Consider the following 19,525-nt stretch of genomic DNA (forward strand, 5'->3'; position numbering starts at 1 on the left):
TGCTTGCCTCGAGGCGAGCATAAAAGGCATTTAGACAGTCTGGTAGGCTTGTGTCACTGGGCAGCTCGCGGACGGGTTTCCCTTTGTCAAATGTAATAGTTTGCAACCCCTGCCACATCTGACGAGCGTCATGGGCCAAAATTCACCCGACTTTTTGTGGGAAGCTTGTGGAAGGCTACCCGAAACGTTTGACCCAAGTTAAACAATTTAAAGGCAATGCTACCAAATACTAATTGAGTGTATGTAAACTTCTGACCCACTGGGAATGTGATGAAATAAATAAAATAATAAAATAAAATTCTCTCTTGAGTCAATGACTCACCACATTTTAATTACTACGGTAGGATGTCATTTTAAATAAGAATTTGTTCTTAACTGACTTGCCTAGTTAAAGAAAGGTTCAATTAAAAAATAAAAACATACATGTATGCACTGCTAGCTAGCTGTAGCTTATGCTTTCAGTACTAGATTCATTCTCTGATCCTTTGATTGGGTGGACAACATGTCAGTTCATGCTGCAAGTGCTCTGATAGGTTGGAGGAAGTCCTCCGGAAGTTATCATAACTACTATGTAAGTCTATGGAAGGGGGTGAGAACCATGAGCCTTCTAGGTTTTGTACTGAAGTCAATGTAGCCAGAGGAGGACAGAAGCTAGCTGTCCTCCAGCTACACCATGGTGCTACCCTACAGACTACTGTTGAAGCTACTGTAGACCTTCATTGCAAAACAGTGTGTTTTAATAAATTATTTGGTGATGTGCATATATTTAGCATAGTTTTATCTAAAAAGGATAAATTTAATGTTTCATTATTTTTATTTTTATGAAATTCACGGATGGGGATGGTCCTCCCCCTCTTCCTCTGAGGAGCCTCCACTGCTATACACTATAGACTGCTGTAGCCTACACAGTATAGACTGCTGTAGGCTTTACACTATAGGCCAAACACATGCATTTGGGAGATAGGGAATAGTTAGATAAAACTTGTAGATCGGAAAATGTTCACCAATGTTATGAGACTTTCTGTGCGGAGTCAGGATATACTCATGTCCTGACTGAACTCCAGTGACTCATCCCATGTTATAAGTGTTTTAGCTTCAAGTCCTACATTTTCTTTCAATCTTGAGTGGATGGACACACCAGCTATCTGACCATCCAACATAACTGATATCTGATGGGGGAGCGTGTGACATATCTGCTGGAGGTCAAAGTGTATTTCATGTGTTGTACTTTTATTCAATCACCATTCACTCCAGCCGCTAATCATCAGTCTTTGTTACGGTGACTTTTCTCAGAATGTGTCTACGTGACATAATGGGTGATCTCTAACAAAACAGGTGAAGAAGAACCAACCAACCAACCAATGGATATGCATGCATGAACAAAGACTTGGTGATGAATTTACTATTTTCACAGATGAGGCTTCTACGGGTTAATGTTTAGTAGTAATCTCACAGGACACAGGAGAAAAATATATTATCATTGCTTATTAAAGTTATACACCAATCGCAAGGAGATGTGTACATTATACGGGTCAACTCAGTAAAATGACACACCAAATCAAATGTTATTTGTCACATGAGCCGAGTACAACGAGTGTAGACTTTAACGTGAAATGCTTGCTTTACGATCCCCACCCAATGATACAGAGTTAAAAAAATATATATATTAAAAAAGAAAAACAGTGAACACAAGAGGAATAAAATAAAAATTATAAAATTATACCGTTTTCTTAGCTAGCTAAGTTGTTTACCTGTTGCTAGGCAGTTGCTAGGGACATTCCTGAAAGAAGCTAGCTAGCTAACAAGGAGTGTCTAGTTGGCAGAAGAGAAGAAGGGACAAAGTGGGACAAAATAAGGACAGAAGAAAAGGGAAAGGGGACATTAAGGTGAAGCAGTCCTCTAAAGACACAAAAGACAATAATACAAGAAACAACACTTCTATTGCCTCTCCCTCTACGATACGCACTTCCGGTTTGGTTTGGAGCGAGTAGTTGCATTCCGCTTTGCTCCACAGGTAGTATTACAGGTAGTATTACATTTCATTTCATTACAGTACAACAGTTTGATTTGTTTGATCTTAGCTGGCTACATAGCCGTCTTTGTATCCAAGATAATTGTGTAGTCTAGAGTAATTGTCGAGGTTACCTAGCCAGTTAGAGGTTACCTAGCCAGCTACACTTTCAAACAAAGTCAACAACGCAGCCACTGCTAGCTAGCCTATTTCACCAGCCAGCAGTACTATATCATTTTAGTCAATAAGATTTTTTGCAACGTAAGCTTAACTTTCTGAACATTCGAGACGTGTAGTCCACTTGTCATTCCAATCTCCTTTGCATTAGCGTAGCCTCTTCTGTAGCCTGTCAACTATGTGTCTGTCTATCCCTGTTCTCTCCTCTCTGCACAGACCATACAAACGCTTCACACCGCGTGGCCGCTGCTACTCTAACCTGGTGGTCCCAGCGCGCACGACCCACGTGGAGTTCCAGGTCTCAGGCAGCCTCTGGAACTGCCGATCTGCGGCCAACAAGGCAGAGTTCATCTCAGCCTATGCTTCCCTCCAGTCCCTCGACTTCTTGGCACTGACGGAAACATGGATTACCACTGATAACACTGCTACTCCTACTGCTCTCTCCTCGTCTGCCCACGTGTTCTCGCACACCCCGAGAGCTTCTGGTCAGCGGGGTGGTGGCACTGGGATCCTCATCTCTCCCAAGTGGACATTCTCTCTTTCTCCCCTGACCCATCTGTCTATCGCCTCCTTTGAATTCCATGCTGTCACAGTTACCAGCCCTTTCAAGCTTAACATCCTTATCATTTATCGCCCTCCAGGTTCCCTTGGAGAGTTCATCAATGAGCTTGACGCCCTGATAAGTTCCTTTCCTGAGGATGGCTCACCTCTCACAGTTCTGGGTGACTTTAACCTCCCCACGTCTACCTTTGACTCATTCCTCTCTGCCTCCTTCTTTCCACTCCTCTCCTCTTTTGACCTCACCCTCTCACCTTCCCCCCCTACTCACAAGGCAGGCAATACGCTTGACCTCATCTTTACTAGATGCTGTTCTTCCACTAATCTCATTGCAACTCCCCTCCAAGTCTCCGACCACTACCTTGTATCCTTTTCCCTCTCGCTCTCATCCAACACTTCCCACACTGCCCCTACTCGGATGGTATCGCGCCGTCCCAACCTTCGCTCTCTCTCCCCCGCTACTCTCTCCTCTTCCATCCTATCATCTCTTCCCTCTGCTCAAACCTTCTCCAACCTATCTCCTGATTCTGCCTCCTCAACCCTCCTCTCCTCCCTTTCTGCATCCTTTGACTCTCTATGTCCCCTATCCTCCAGGCCGGCTCGGTCCTCCCCTCCTGCTCCGTGGCTCGACGACTCATTGCGAGCTCACAGAACAGGGCTCCGGGCAGCCGAGCGGAAATGGAGGAAAACTCGCCTCCCTGCGGACCTGGCATCCTTTCACTCCCTCTTCTCTACATTCTCCTCCTCTGTCTCTGCTGCTAAAGCCAATTTCTACCACTCTAAATTCCAAGCATCTGCCTCTAACCCTAGGAAGCTCTTTGCCACCTTCTCCTCCCTCCTGAATCCTCCTCCCCCTCCTCCCCCCTCCTCCCTCTCTGCTGATGACTTTGTCAACCATTTTGAAAAGAAGGTCGACGACATCCGATCCTCGTTTGCTAAGTCAAACGACACCGCTGGTTCTGCTCACACTGCCCTACCCTGTGCTTTGACCTCTTTCTCCCCTCTCTCTCCAGATGAAATCTCGCGTCTTGTGACGGCCGGCCGCCCAACAACCTGCCCGCTTGACCCTATCCCCTCCTCTCTTCTCCAGACCATTTCCGGAGACCTTCTCCCTTACCTCACCTCGCTCATCAACTCATCCTTGACCGCTGGCTACGTCCCTTCCGTCTTCAAGAGAGCGAGAGTTGCACCCCTTCTGAAAAAACCTACACTCGATCCCTCCGATGTCAACAACTACAGACCAGTATCCCTTCTTTCTTTTCTCTCCAAAACTCTTGAACGTGCCGTCCTTGGCCAGCTCTCCTGCTATCTCTCTCAGAATGACCTTCTTGATCCAAATCAGTCAGGTTTCAAGACTAGTCATTCAACTGAGACTGCTCTTCTCTGTGTCACGGAGGCGCTCCGCACTGCTAAAGCTAACTCTCTCTCCTCTGCTCTCATCCTTCTAGACCTATCGGCTGCCTTTGATACTGTGAACCATCAGATCCTCCTCTCCACCCTCTCCGAGCTGGGCATCTCCGGCGCGGCCCACGCTTGGATTGCGTCCTACCTGACAGGTCGCTCCTACCAGGTGGCGTAGCGAGAATCTGTCTCCGCACCACGTGCTCTCACCACTGGTGTCCCCCAGGGCTCTGTTCTAGGCCCTCTCCTATTCTCGCTATACACCAAGTCACTTGGCTCTGTCATATCCTCACATGGTCTCTCCTATCATTGCTATGCAGACGACACACAATTAATCTTCTCCTTTCCCCCCTCTGATAACCAGGTGGTGAATCGCATCTCTGCATGTCTGGCAGACATATCAGTGTGGATGACGGATCACCACCTCAAGCTGAACCTCGGCAAGACGGAGCTGCTCTTCCTCCCGGGGAAGGACTGCCCGTTCCATGATCTCGCCATCACGGTTGACAACTCCATTGTGTCCTCCTCCCAGAGTGCTAAGAACCTTGGCGTGATCCTGGACAACACCCTGTCGTTCTCAACTAACATCAAGGCGGTGACCCGTTCCTGTAGGTTCATGCTCTACAACATTCGCAGAGTACGACCCTGCCTCACGCAGGAAGCGGCGCAGGTCCTAATCCAGGCACTTGTCATCTCCCGTCTGGATTACTGCAACTCGCTGTTGGCTGGGCTCCCTGCCTGTGCCATTAAACCCCTACAACTCATCCAGAACGCCGCAGCCCGTCTGGTGTTCAACTTTCCCAAGTTCTCTCACGTCACCCCGCTCCTCCGCTCTCTCCACTGGCTTCCAGTTGAAGCTCGCATCCGCTACAAGACCATGGTGCTTGCCTACGGAGCTGTGAGGGGAACGGCACCTCCGTACCTTCAGGCTCTGATCAGGCCCTACACCCAAACAAGGGCACTGCGTTCATCCACCTCTGGCCTGCTCGCCTCCCTACCTCTGAGGAAGTACAGTTCCCGCTCAGCCCAGTCAAAACTGTTCGCTGCTCTGGCACCCCAATGGTGGAACAAACTCCCTCACGACGCCAGGTCAGCGGAGTCAATCACCACCTTCCGGAGACACCTGAAACCCCACCTCTTTAAGGAATACCTAGGATAGGATAAAGTAATCCTTCTAACCCCCCCCCCCCCCCTTAAAAGAGTTAGATGCACTATTGTAAAGTGGTTGTTCCACTGGATATCATAAGGTGAATGCACCAATTTGTAAGTCGCTCTGGATAAGAGCGTCTGCTAAATGACTTAAATGTAAATGTAAATGTAAAATACAACACAAATGGAGCTACGTACACAGAGTACCAGTTCCAGATCAATGTGCAGAGGTATTAGGTAATGCAGGTAGATATGTAAATGAAGACATGTTAAAGTGACTAGGCATCAGGATACGGTGCTTTCAGAAAGTTTTCACACCCCTTGACTTTTTCCACATTTTGTTGCGTTACAGCCTGAATTTAAAATTTATTAAATGTATATTTTGTGTCACTGGCCTACACACAATACCCCATGATGTCAAAGTGGAATTATGTTTTTAAAATGTTTTGAAATTAATTCAAAATGAAAAGATGAAATGTCTTGTGTCAATACGCTTTCAACCCCTTTGTTATGGCAAGCCTAAATAAGAATTTTAAACACAGATTCAACTACAAGGACCATGGAGGTTTTCCAATGCCTCGCAAAGAAGGGCACCTATTGGTAGCTGTATAATAAAAAATAATACAGACATTGAATATCCCTTTGAGCACAGTGAAGTTATTAATTACACTTTGGATGGTGAACTCTATGTCCTCAATACAAAGCTTTATGTTTGGGGCAAATCTAACATAACACATTACTTAGTACCACTCCTCATATTTTCAAGCATGATGTTGGCTGCATCATGTTGTGGGTATGCTTGCCAACGATAAGGAGTATACTTATGTAATCAATATATATGTGTTTAAATGTTTTATTTATTTATTTTTTAAACAAATGTCATAATTTTTCTTACACTTTGACAGAGCATTTTGTGTAGATTGTTTACATAAAATGACAATAAAATACATTTTAATCCCACCTCTTTACACAACAAAATGTGGTCAAAGTCAAGTGGTGTGAAAACTTCTGAATGCACTGTAAATAGATAGTGTAAAAGTGTGTGTGTGTGTTTTTTTTTTTTTGTTTGTCTGTATGCGTGTGTGTGTTATGTGTGTGTGTGCAAATGTAGTGTATGTGAATAAGTGTGGGTTTTGTGTGAGAGTGTAGTGTTTGTGAGTGACTGTGAATATAGTGTTTATATATAGTCTTGTGAGTGTGCATAGAGTCTTTACAAAGATAGGGTCAGTGCAGATAGTCCGGTTAATCATTTAATTAACTATTTAGCAGTCTTATTGCTATTTAGAAGTCTTATTGCTTGGGGGCAGAAGCTGTCTCGGAGCCTGTTGGTCCGAGAGCCGATGCTCCGGTACCATTTGCCGGACTGTAGCAGAGTGAACAGTCTATAGGTTTGGGTGGCTGGAGTCTTTGTCACTTTTTCAGCCCGCCTGATATAAAGGTCCTGGATGGCAGCGAGGTCGGCCCCAGTGATATACTGGGCTGCCGCATCACCCTCTGTAACTCTTTGTGGTCGAGGGCGGTGCATTTTCCATACCAAGCGGTGATGCAGCCAGTCAAGATGCTCTCGATGGTGCAGCTGTATATTTTTTTTTTTTGGGGGGGGGGGAATCCAAGGACCCATGCCAAATCTTGTCAGCCTTCTGAGGGTGAAGAGGCGCTGTCGTGCCCTCCTCACGAGTGTGTGGACCATGTTAAGTCCTTAGTGATGTGGATGCCAAAGAACTTGAAGCTCTCGACCCGCTACACTAAAGCCCTGTTGATGTGGATGGGGGCGTGCTATCCCCTCTTTCTCCTGTAGTCCACAATCAGCTCCTTGATCCTACTGACATTGAGGGAGAGGTTGTTGTCCTGGCACCACACTACTAAATCTATGCTTTCCTCTCTGTAAGCTGTCTCATCATTGTCGGAGATCAGGCCTACCACAGTTGTGTCGTCAGCAAACTAGATGATGTGCGTGGCCACACAGTCGTGGCTGAACAGGTAGTATAGGAGGGGACTGAAAACACATTCGATGGGCCCTCGTGTTGAAGGTCCGCGTGGCAGAGGTGTTGTTACCTACCCTCACCACCTGGAGCCATCAGGAAAACCAGGATCCGGTTGCAGAGGGAAGTGTTCAGTCCCAGGTCCCCAGCTTGGTGATGGGCTTGGAGGGGACAATAAAAGTCCACTCTAAAATGTGCAGTTTTGTAACAACACAATGCCACAGATATCTCAAGTTTTGAGGGAGCACTCAAAAATTCCTGACTGCAGGAATGTGCACCAGAGAATTTAATTTTAATTTCTCTACCATAAGCCACCTCCAACATCCTTTTACAGAATTTGGCAGTACGTCCAACCGGCCTCACAACCACAGACCACGTGTAACCACACCAGCCCAGGACCTCCACATCCGGCTTCTTCACCTGTGGCATCGTCTGAGACCAGCCACCAGGACAGCTGATGAAACTGAGGAGTATTTCTGTCTGTAATAAAGCCCTTTTGTGGGGAAAAACTCACTGACTGGCTGGGCCTGGCTCCCAAGTTGGTGGGCCTATGCCCACCCATGGCTGCACCCTGCCCAGACATGTGAAATCCATCTATTAGGGCCTAATGAATTTATTTCAATTGACTGATATCCTTATATGATCTGTAACTCAGTAAAATCGTTGAAATTGTAGCGTTTTGCATTAATATTTTAGTTCAGATAATATTGCAGCTTTTCAATTCTGTCTGATAGGAGACTTTTGAACAAATCTCATCTATCTGTCTGGACATTTTCCAATAGAACATTGGGGAGTACCGGTCGGTTTTCTCTTCCTCTCAATTTCCACCAGGATATGCTGGCACTTCTTCCCGCGTCTACTCCTGCAGCACTTCGGTAGCCCATGAAACAAAGGAATGGGGTCCGGTGTGAACAAGGAACAGCTGAGTCGGAGTTGAAGTCCAAAACATTTGGACATTATCTCATATTTATTTTAGACTAACATTTAGTTTTCAACAGCAGAGATTTGTAATAACCTTGCTGTCTGTCGCTCCAACATTTTCAACATTGTTTCAAATTCCAAATTCGATCTCTAGCTGTGTCGGGAGTCTGGACGAGACAGACAGGCAGGCAGCTTTTCTCAGCCGGTCGAAATCATGAATCAGCAGGCATTATTTTTATGGATACATACAAAGAAATGTCTATTGGAAAAAAGTTCAAACGGAACGAAGTGCAGCTCGTTTGCAGTCTTTCCAGCTTCAGTTTGAAGTGATTGTGTTAGGTGTGTTGTTGGCTAGCTCCTTTGAACATCAGTGTCCTGACGAGAGAACACATTTTCTATGCCAGGTGAAATCACACCAAACCTAGATTTGTGTCGGGATTATATCTTGTGTAAGGATGAAATAGTATGAATAAATTAATCAAAATAAAGTTTTTAATGAAGATATGTCAATCATAATTTGAATATGTTGGTAACCCATTGTATAAAAGTGATAATGCCCTTGAAGCCGGTGTTTGGAGTATATATTGACACAGCTTGCCGACCCCCGACTTCATCTCTGGCCTAATAACACCCGTGCCGATATATCCTACAAACACCGGCTTCTCAGGCGTTATCACCTAATTAAACCTGTGTTAAAAGATACTTAAGATGATTAAAAGTCAAAAAAGCCATTGTTATTGTGTTGAATTGTGTTTGGGAAATAAAGATAAACATGGTTTTAAAAAGGTAGTGGTAATATTCCATTCTGTACAGAAAATTGTAGGTGGCATAACTTACCCTGTCCCGTGGCTCAACTTTCCCCATAAGTTGTGCCAAGATAACTTTTTTTGGGACAAGCTATATTTTCGAAACTGTAATGTTTACATGAATTCTGATTATTTCCAGGGATACACAACATCCTGAACTATTTATAGATATATATTTTTTGAGAGAATACTATATTTTCAGGTGAATCACTCTGGGATGTATGCATATTTTGTTTATTTATCAATTACTTAAGACCTAGTTGGTAAAGGATTTCAATCTTCACTGGTTCTCAAACCTCTCCTCGGGGAGCCTCAGACTTTTCACAATTTTGTTGTAGCCCTGAACAAGCTCAGTCGATTCACCTATTCAAGGGGCTTGATGTTGTAGCCCTGAACAAGCTCAGTCGATTCACCTATTCAAGGGGCTTGATGTTGTAGCCCTGAACAAGCTCAGTTGATTCAGCTATTCAAGGGGCTTGATGATTAGGTAACAAGTTTAATCAGGCTGTGCTAGCTCTGGAATAGATAAAATACATGGAACGGCTGGGGGATCCTGAGGAGACTGAAAAATATAACGGAAGCGGACGTTGATGTGGAGCGTGAATATAATGGCGGGGTAATCAAGGAGAATTGGAATATTGTCCAAAAGAATAGGAAACGGAGCAATTAGCATACAGTGATGAGAACGTCCCTTCTTATCCTGTAGGAATACATTTTGTTAATGAGGAGCAGTTGATTGGATTACCAATTTTGAAGAATCTATTTGATATAGCCAAACTGGTGGAGGGAGTGCTGGGTAAAGTGAAGGCTGTGAGGACCACGAGAGGCAGGCTTGTTTAGATTTTTTTGTTCATCTGAGTAGCAGAAGAAGCGTGTGTTGCGTCTCACCAGATTTCCTGTGTGTCTCTTTCGGAACAGGGCACCCCTAAAGGGGGTAATATCTGGCGTCTTTTGGGAAGTCGACGTTACAGAGATGGAAAATATTCCCCGGAGTGATTGATGCTTGTCGGATGAATCGTATGGTCAACGAGGAAAAAGTGAAGAGTATCTGTTCTTTTGTTTTTTGAAATGGAGTCTCTCCCTACTCAAGTGCAGTTTGGGTATATTAACTACAGAGTCAGAGCATGTATCCCAAGACCAATGCAGTGTGATCACTGTAAAGCTTTTGGACATGTTTCAAGTGTTTGCAGAAGAGAGAAGCCAAGATGTGGAAAAGATAATATCCTGTGTTTTAAAAGTAATGAAAATGTGACATGTTGCCATTGGTGTGGGAACCATGAAGCCACATCTTTGGAATGACCAACAAGGGTGAAAGAGAATGAGATGGCCAAAGACAGGGCTGTCCAGAGCATTTCATATGCAGCGGCTGTTAAGAGGGTGGAGGTTTCGAATGGTGGTCCTGAAGAATCCATGATGGTGGATAGACCTTCACTGAAGGCTGCAGGGGTTGTCATTCAGTAGCAGGACCCAGATATGTTAAAGGTTAAGAAGATGGCCTTTTATAGCTATGGGAATTAATGGCACTGCCAAGGTGGAGAGGGAGTTCAGGAAAATAGATATCATTGTAGATGCGACGGAACGGTTCCAGGGACTGAAAGAACTTCTCAGTGGAGGAGTTTTATGGAGTATTGTCACAAGCCGTACCACCCTGTCAGGTCATAGAGCCTGAAAAGGGAGATATGGAGATTTTAAGAAAGGAATAAGTGGGGGTGTGGTTTTGTTAATGTTTTTTTTAAAATTGTTTTATATTGGGTGGATTAAGTTTTCCTTATCACGTATGGGTTTTATTTTTTGCCTTGGTTTTCTCAACCCTGTCCAGTTGGTGGCGGTAACACACCTTTTTGGGGTTGTAGTCTGCCATAAAACCTACAGAAGAAGGGTCCTGAGGAGAGGTTTGAGAACCACTAATGTAAAGTGGGGGTAGCTTACCAACAAGAGTATATTGTTGTATGTCTATTGCTTTTGGGAGAGAAGCAACTGTTCTTATTTTGTAAAGTTGTATTCTTTCTCCACCCTCCTTTCCATTCCAGAAAAAAATCAAAAGGAATCGCGTTTGGTGTAATTTAGCCTTCGCTGTTTCCGTAGGAATGCGCATCAGCTGACTGACTCGAGAAAATTCAGAAAGCAGACAACCACAAGAAAATTATTGGCAAATATCACATTTATTAATTGCAGCTAACGCTATCATAACCATGGAGTCGACTCTCGAGCAACATCTGGATGATACGTAAGTGATTATTTGATCGAAACTTATTTGATTGTACCAAATCGTTGAATTATGTGAACATTTTCCTCAAATGTTGTTTTGATATGATAGCATGAAGAATCCAGCTATTGTCGGAGTTCTCTGCACGGACCAACAAGGACATATTCTAGGCTGTAAGTAAAGTTCTCACATTTCTTGTTGCTGTCTTTATGTATCTGATTATTCAGCAGACAAATGTTTGACTGGCGACCACACGCATTCGTCGTCAAATCAATAACATGTATTTCACAATGCCCTGTATCAGCACTGTGCTTATACAGAGATACCCAGAGAACCACAGCGACTATGGAAAAACTCCCTGTTAAGGCAGAAACCTAGAGGAACCAGGCCCCAGTCGTCTTCAGGCTATGGCGATAGAGTATATGGCCATTAAGGCCTAATCGTTCTTCAAGATGTTCATAGGTGACCAGCAGGGTCAAATAATAATCCGTGGTTATAGAGGGTGCAACAGATCAGCACCTCAGGAGTAACTGTCAGTCGGCTTCCAGGACAAGGTACTAGGTAGCACATCTGGTGAACAGGTCAGGGTTCCATAGCTGCCCATCATTCGTCATTGGAGGAAATGCTGCTTAGCTAGCTAAAGTGTTTTGCAGCCTATGTCTGGTAACTACCTCTTCTAACATTTGACACTTAAACAAAATACTAACTGAATGTTTGAAAACTATAAAAATATACCCTCAATGGCAATAGTAACAAATATTAGACAATGCAATAAGTAAAATAATAGTAGCCTAACTAGAGAAAAATCCTGTTATCTTTGGTAATGCCTAGCTAATGTATCAGGCCCACTTTTGATACTAGGTAACTTATCACAAGATCAGCCTACATTTTGACCTTGTGGACTGAATCAGAGTCCACTTTGTCTCCTTGTGTTTTATTTCAGGTCGTGGCTCTCTGTCTGATGAGCATGGGGGAGTGGTATCTGTACTGGCCAGACAGGCAGCCTCTCTCACCAGAGACCCTACAGACAGCCCCACAGTGTGCCTGGAGTCAGATTCAGGGTGAGGAATCACATCCAGTCAATATTAGGGTGAGTTTGTTTTGCATCGCTTGGTGCCCCGGGTGGGTGGGATTTCACTTTAGGAACAATGGAATGGTCTAAAATGTGCAAACCCAGGACACCCGGCGATGCAAAACAAACTCTCCTTCGGATAGTTATATGACCAGTTACTATTTACAAATAAGGTTTCTTGCTCCTGTTTCTTTGGCAGAGGATCTGAAAGCATTGAATAGATAATAGTGAAAAGTCTTCCCAGCCTGTCAGAGGGCAATGCCAAGCTATTATCATGTTGCTAATACCTTTGCAAGTTTTTCACATCTACATGACAGGCATATGCAGGAGCTAGGGGTGGATTTGGGACTCGACTGGGAGCTTATCTGCAAAGTGCATGTCTTGTGAAACTGAAATCACTTTTACCTAATGTTTACCAGCATCTCACCTGTGCAACTAGAGGTGACAAAACTCTTCATCACTTTTACTCCACACACAGAAATGCATATGAAGATTTCCTCGCCCTCCCTTTGGCAAATCTGACCATAACTCTATCCTCCTGCTTACAAGCTAAAACTCCAAAACAGGAAGTACCAGTGACGCCCTCAATATGGAAGTGGTCTGATGAAGCGGATGCTAGCACAGACCAGAATATGTTCCGGGATTTATCCGATAACATTGAAGAGTTTACCACATCAATCACCGGCTTCATTAATAAGTGCATTGACGACGTCGTCCCCACAGTGACCGTGCGTACATATTTCAATCAAAAGTCATGGATTACAGGCAACATCCGCACTGAGCTAAAGGTTAGCGCTGCAGCTTTCAAAGAGCGGGACACTAATCCGGATGCTTATCGATTAAAAAACAATGAGCGTGCTTCCATGGGGCAGAAGTTAGCCTGTTGTGATTCTGGATGGCCATATTGCGAGCAATAATGACATGAAACTGCCATGTGAGGAATCGTAAGTGGCTCGTTTCAGCTTATTTCATCTTGTTGATACCATGTCTTGTTTTGACTGATTTCATGTTAATGCTAATATGGCTAAGATTCGCTAGCTAACCAACAACTGTAACAATGTATTTGAGAGACAAGGTCATTGTGTAAATGTATGTTTTCAATAAACCTCGGAGACTAAATATAGCTTACACGTTGTCAACAATCTAAGCCAACCTCTGTTTTGCCTCATGGTTGCGTGTCGTTTTCGTTGCTAAAGAACCAACCAGTCTAAGAAATCCTGCTGCGACATCCGACGAACCACCAGCGTCAATACAGGACTAAGATCGAATCCTACTATTCCGGCTCTGACGCTCGTCGAATGTGGTGGGGCTTGCAAACTGTCATGGATTACAAACGGAAACCCAGCCTGCCATCTGCCCAGTGACGCAAGCCTACCAGAGGAGTTAAATGCCTTCTATACTCGCTTCGAGGCAAGCAACACTGAACCATGCATGAAAGCACCAGCTGTTCCGGACAACTGATCCTGCGCTCCGTAGCCAATGTGAGAAGATCTTTAAACAGGACACGTACTCGGAGCATGCGCTGATCAACTTCTCCCTGACCTTGTCTATAATACCAGTCAAAAGTTTGTACACACCTACTCATTCAAGGGTTTTTCTTTATTTTTTACTATTTTCTACATTGTAGAATAATAGTGAAGACATCAAAACTATGAAATCATATAGTAACCAAAAAAAGTGTTAAATCAACATATATCTTATATTTGAGATTCTTTCAAGTAGCCACCCTTTGCCTTGATGACATCTTTGCACACTCTTGGCATTCTCTCATCCAGCTTCATGAGGTAGTCACCTGGAATGCATTTCAATTAACAGGTGTGCCTTGTTAAAAGTTCATTTGTGGAATGTATTTCCTTCTTAATGCATTTGAGCCAATCAGTTGTGTTGTGAGAAGGTAGGGGTGGTATACAGAAGATAAGGCTATTTAGTAATAGCACCTCAAGTAACAGACGCATCAACTGTTCAGAGGAGACCGTGTAAATCAGGCCTTCATGTTCAAATTGCTGCAACGAAACCACTACTAAAGGACACCAAGAAGAGACTGGCTTGTGCCAAGAAACACAAGCATTGGACATTAGATCAGTGGAAATATGTCTTTTAGATTTTGTTCCTTCCGCCGTGTCTTTGTCAGATGCAGAGTAGGTGAACAGGTGATTTCTGCATGTGTGGTTCCCACCGTGAAGCATGGAGGTGGTGGTTTTCTGGTGACACTGTCAGTGAGTTATTTATAATTCAAAGCACACTTAACCAGCATGGCTACCAAAGCATTCTGCAGATACGCCAGCCCATCTGGTTTGCGCTTAGTGGGACTATCATTTAACAAGAAAATGACCCAACACACTGCCAGGTTGTGTAAGGGCTATTTGACCAAGAAGGAGAGTGATGAGTGCTGCATCAGATGACCTGGCCTCCACAGTCACTCAACCTCAACCCAATTGAGATGGTTTGGGATGAGTTGGGCCACAGATTGAAGGAAAAGCAGCCAACAAGTGTTGAGCATATGTGGGAACTCATTCAAGACAGTTGGAAAAATCATTCCAGGTGAAGCTGGTTGAGAAAATGCCAAGAGTGTGCAAAACTGTCATCAAGGCAAAGGGTGGCTACTTTGAAGAATATAAAAAATATATTTTTATTTGTTTAACACTTTTGGTTACTACATGATTCCATGTGTTATTTCATAGTGTTGATGTCTTCACTATTATTCTACAATGTAGAAAATAGTAAAACATCAAGAAAAACCCTTGAATGAGTAGGCGTGTCCAAACTTTTGACTGGTCCTGTACATGTTTCAAGTAGGGCTGGGAATTGCCAGGGACCTGACAATACAATATTATCAAGATGCTTAGGTGCCATTATGATATGTACTGAGTCCCACAGTGGACGTGTCATAGTACCCATAAAACCTAGCGGTCAAACAGGGAAATGGTTCCAATCGTTTTGCCACCATTCATTTTTCCCATGGAGGATTTTAAAAACACTTAAAATAAGGGCTGTGTTTCGTGTAGGCTTACCCTGGCGTGATGTTTTTGATAATCAAAATCTCTCTCGGACAAGATGACCTTCAATATATTCAGCTCTATTTACACTCCGATTAGAAAATGCTAATTAGCATCAAAGTAGACATACAACGCTGCAAGCTCTTGCACGTCATCTTTAGCTAACAGGTATTGTGTCCATTTTAAACTTCCCTAAGACCGTTCACAGAATTGTCAATTTTAAGGTAATGTTGCCAATTTATTCATTACTAAATTGAGTTAGTTAATCCAGAGATTCTTACCTTTTGCCTCGATTCAGCAGTCTCATCCAGATCATCATGGCATTTGTAGTTCAGGATGACAGCCACATTAGCAGCTAATTTAGCATTTCATTTTTTGGGGGGTAAAAACATCAAATTTAAGTTTTTATACATTTCAGACATGGAATGAAATGTGCTTCACAGAAAGAAAAACAAATAAAAACTGAAATATTTAATACACAACAAACATGAGGATTTAAAAACAAAAGAATAACAATTAAAAACAATGGCTAAAAAGCACCCTAAGTTAAAAGCAAGGTGTTTTTAAAGATCTATTTTAAATATGTCCACAGTTTCGGACCAGGTTCTCTAGCAGGCTATTCAAGAGGCTGGGGGGCGTAATAACTAAAGGTTGTCTCTCCATACCTCTTAGGCATGGGCTTTGGGATAGTTAAAAGGCCAGTGCCAGAGGACCTGAGGGACCTACTGGGTACATAACTTAAAAGCATGTCCGACATGTATCGGGATGCGCAAATCTTGGATTGATTTAAAAAAAACAATAGTTTTGAATTTAAGATTCTTCTAACAAGCAGCCAGTGCAGAGACCTTAAAACCGGTGTAATGTGTGCTCTCCGTCTGGTCTTTGTCACCACCCGTGCTGCAGCATTCTGTGTTTTGCAGTTGACCAATGGCTTTCTTGGTAGACCAGACAGGAGAGCATTACAGTAGTTTTTAATGCCGCACCGTGGCAATGTTCCTCGGGTAGTAAAAAGCTATTTTGGTCACATTCCTAATGTGTTATTCGAAATTGAGTTCAGAATCCAAAATGACACCTAGGTTTTTAGCTGGTGTTTTATCTTTATTGCCCGTGAATGTGCGACCAGATTCTCTGTGCTTTGGCTCAGACTTTAAAAAAAATGTATATCGTATTTTTGCTGTGGTGGTTACAAGAAACAGATTTTTTTTTTCTTTTTTCTTCTGTTTGAACCAATTTCTCCAGAATTTTTACTTAATAGTGGAAGGTTGGAGATTGGCCGACCAATTGCTAAGAGCTGAAGAACAATAGCTTGCGCTTCTTCAGATATGCAAATAAAAACAGTTTTGAATACGGTGGTGGGGATAGGATCGAGAAGGCAGGTAGAAGGCTTAAGTTGTGATAGACATGCTCAGGAAAGTTATGTGTCAACCAGGGGGGGGGGAAATCCATAGTGCCTTTGCGTGGTAGGCTAGGACACATCATTAAACTTCTCATCCGGTCTTGTTTGACTGATACCCAGCCTAATGTTTGTCTTATAGGTTTGCGGGGGTAGGATTTTATCTGGCTATCCATGGTCGAGAAGCACACTCAAATGAGCACACTCAAGTTCGATATGCCAGACGGGCTAATTTTTCTAATCGACTTGTTATATGCCAAGTTGCTCACTCAGAATATCATAATGGACCTGCGACTTTGACTTTCTCCACTTCCGCTCTGCCTTTCTACAATTTCCTTTTTTAATTGATTTGTTTCCTCACTCATCCAAGGGCCTCTCTGTTTGGATGTGGACTTTTTCCACCTTACTGGAGCTATGGCATTAATGGTTGCCTTTCATTTGCTATTAAAGTTATCAACTAAGTCATCACAAGAGGGAAGGCAGAATAGGTGATGGAGTATTGTTCATACACTCAAAATCTGTAGCAACTTCAGAGGTAAGATGGCGTTTCTTAACGTGTTCATTATTACCCTGTGCTATGGGCAACAAGGTAGTAAAAAAATCCACAGTGGTGATCAGATGAAGCAATATTAACAATAGAAGCTATGTCAATAGAAAGTCTCTTGGTAGGGTGGGCCCAGTAACATGTTGGATAAATCTATAGAGCTGAAAATATTAATAAACTCAATGGCCTTGGAGTCAGTCTCTTTGTCAACATGAATATTAAGGGGCGGCAGGTTGCCTAGTTGTTAGAGCGTTGAGCCAGTAACCGAAAGGTTGCTAGATTGAATCCCCGAACTGACAAGGTAAAAATCTGTCGTTCTGCCCCTGAACAAGGCAGTTAACCCACTGTTCCCCTGAACAAGGCAGTTAACCCACTGTTCCCCGGTAGGCTGTCATTGAAAAATAAGAATTTGTTCTTAACTGACTTTCCTAGTTAAATTAAAGTCTACACTTGTTGTTTGCAAAGCATGTGACAAATAAAATGTAGATTTAGTTCTTTGACTGTGCTGCCACCTTGTGGATGTCATAAGTATGTGCAACGCTTCATATTTATTTAACTAGGCAAGTCAGTTAAGAACAAATTCTTATTTACAATGGCGGCCTAGGAAAAGTGGGTTTAACTGCGTTGTCGGGGGGGACCTCGCCCAAATGTATAGCCCCGTTGGAAAATATAAATGTACTGTTTGAAAATGTGAAGAAGGGAAAAAAACGACGGCATTGCACGTACCCCCAGTTTTGGGAATACCTGCTCAACATGTATATAAATTTTGGAAAGATATTCATAGTTTTATCATTGTTAATATTCTTGACCATTCTACATTCTTCTAATAAGAAAGCTGTTAAAAACAATCAATGTGTGTGTGTGCATCTTTTAAGGTCTTTGTTATAATCAGTAATTTGTTGTACCCCCCCCTAGCATATGTTATCATATGTCTGTTTGTATACTTCTTGTATGTATACTTTTTCCCCCTGCAATAATAAAAATAAAAAAGGAAACCAGACGCGAGGCAAAGGAAAACGAAGTGAAGCAGTTTTTGGTGACAAGCGAGACGAAGCGAGTCAAGTTTGAAATCAGCGTATTATATGCGCTATGGTTTGCATATTATCACAAAGTACTACTAGGTAGTGAAGTCAACTGTAAGCTAGCAAGGAAAGTTGGTCTACAATTTTAAAGCTGGAAGCTTAGCTACCGGTATTGTCTTGCATTTGTATAAGTGTTCTAGCCGGTATGGACATTGTTTTTTGCGAACAGTTTCAACATTTCGTGTTGCTTTATTCAAGTGTGTTAAATTCTGTGCAGCAGGAGTGGGGACTGGGGAGCTAATGCAGCTGCGACAACTCTAGCAATAAATTAGTACTTGGAGCACTTTGCTCTTCACGCTGTGCTGACTGACTAACCTCTCAACCACGTGAGACACGTTTGACAGCAATACCGAACGTAAAACAAATTCCATTAAAAAAATGTATTTTACAAAAGTACCTAAGTTTTGGTATACCGTGCAACGCTAATGGACAGGTGGGAGCTGCTATCCTACTTTAAGACGCTTTATTAATACGGGCCCTGATGACCTGCCTATGGTATTGAAAGACATGACAAGTTTGCTGTGGCAACTTTTTCCTCCTCTTCCAAAACAATGCAAACAGTAGTAATACTATACCGTTTTAATAGTGATGTTTATTTGCATACTGTGAGTATTTTTGTTTGTTTTGGTTAGTGATTTTGAATATTGCATTATTTATTTAGTCATGTCTTGATTTGAAATGCAATTGATTGGCCACAGGCTTTTTACTATGGTAAACATTTAATTGATTTGTTTACCCCCCCCCCCCCCCACAGGAATATTCTAATGAGAACACATGGAACCATCACCGTAGCTGTTCACAAGATGGTGTCATGAGGTCACCTAATGAAGATAGACGAGGCTGTTTGTACATCTTTGTTCACTAATGCTAAATAATCATACTCAATATAAAGTCTGGATCTGGGAGGTCACATTGAAGTTGCAGAAGATTGTATTTTTTGATTTTTTTTTCTCACTGTCTGTTTGGCCAAGAGTCATATTTAAAGTCAAGTACATACTATTTCAGTTGTGTTTTGTATACGTTAATAGAGTCTGATCTGTTTTTGGGCCGATTTCTTATTCAATAACTGGCTAATACTTTTTTTGGACATTTTTCATCTGAAATCAGGTCTGATTTTTCAAATCCATGTAGAAATATTGTATATGTTCATATTAAAAGCAATGTAACAATTTGTCACAGTTTGTAATGGTGTCTATGATTTCTGCAAAGTCAGGGGAACTTGGTTGT

The 19,525-nt window shown here is 42.8% G+C and overlaps 1 protein-coding gene across 1 annotated transcript; it reads left to right on the forward strand.

The window, feature by feature from the left end:
* Positions 1-10,878: 10,878 nt before the first annotated feature.
* Positions 10,879-19,474, forward strand: LOC139543064 (ragulator complex protein LAMTOR5-like). Its single transcript, XM_071349193.1, has 4 exons — positions 10,879-11,232; positions 11,323-11,384; positions 12,155-12,272; positions 19,053-19,474. Exons 1-4 carry the CDS (start codon positions 11,198-11,200, stop codon positions 19,111-19,113), a joined length of 276 nt encoding a protein of 91 aa, XP_071205294.1. The 5' UTR covers positions 10,879-11,197; the 3' UTR covers positions 19,114-19,474.
* Positions 19,475-19,525: the final 51 nt, after the last annotated feature.

The sequence above is a fragment of the Salvelinus alpinus genome, chromosome 17 (genome assembly GCF_045679555.1).
Source record: "Salvelinus alpinus chromosome 17, SLU_Salpinus.1, whole genome shotgun sequence".
In the NCBI taxonomy this organism is placed as follows: domain Eukaryota; kingdom Metazoa; phylum Chordata; class Actinopteri; order Salmoniformes; family Salmonidae; genus Salvelinus; species Salvelinus alpinus.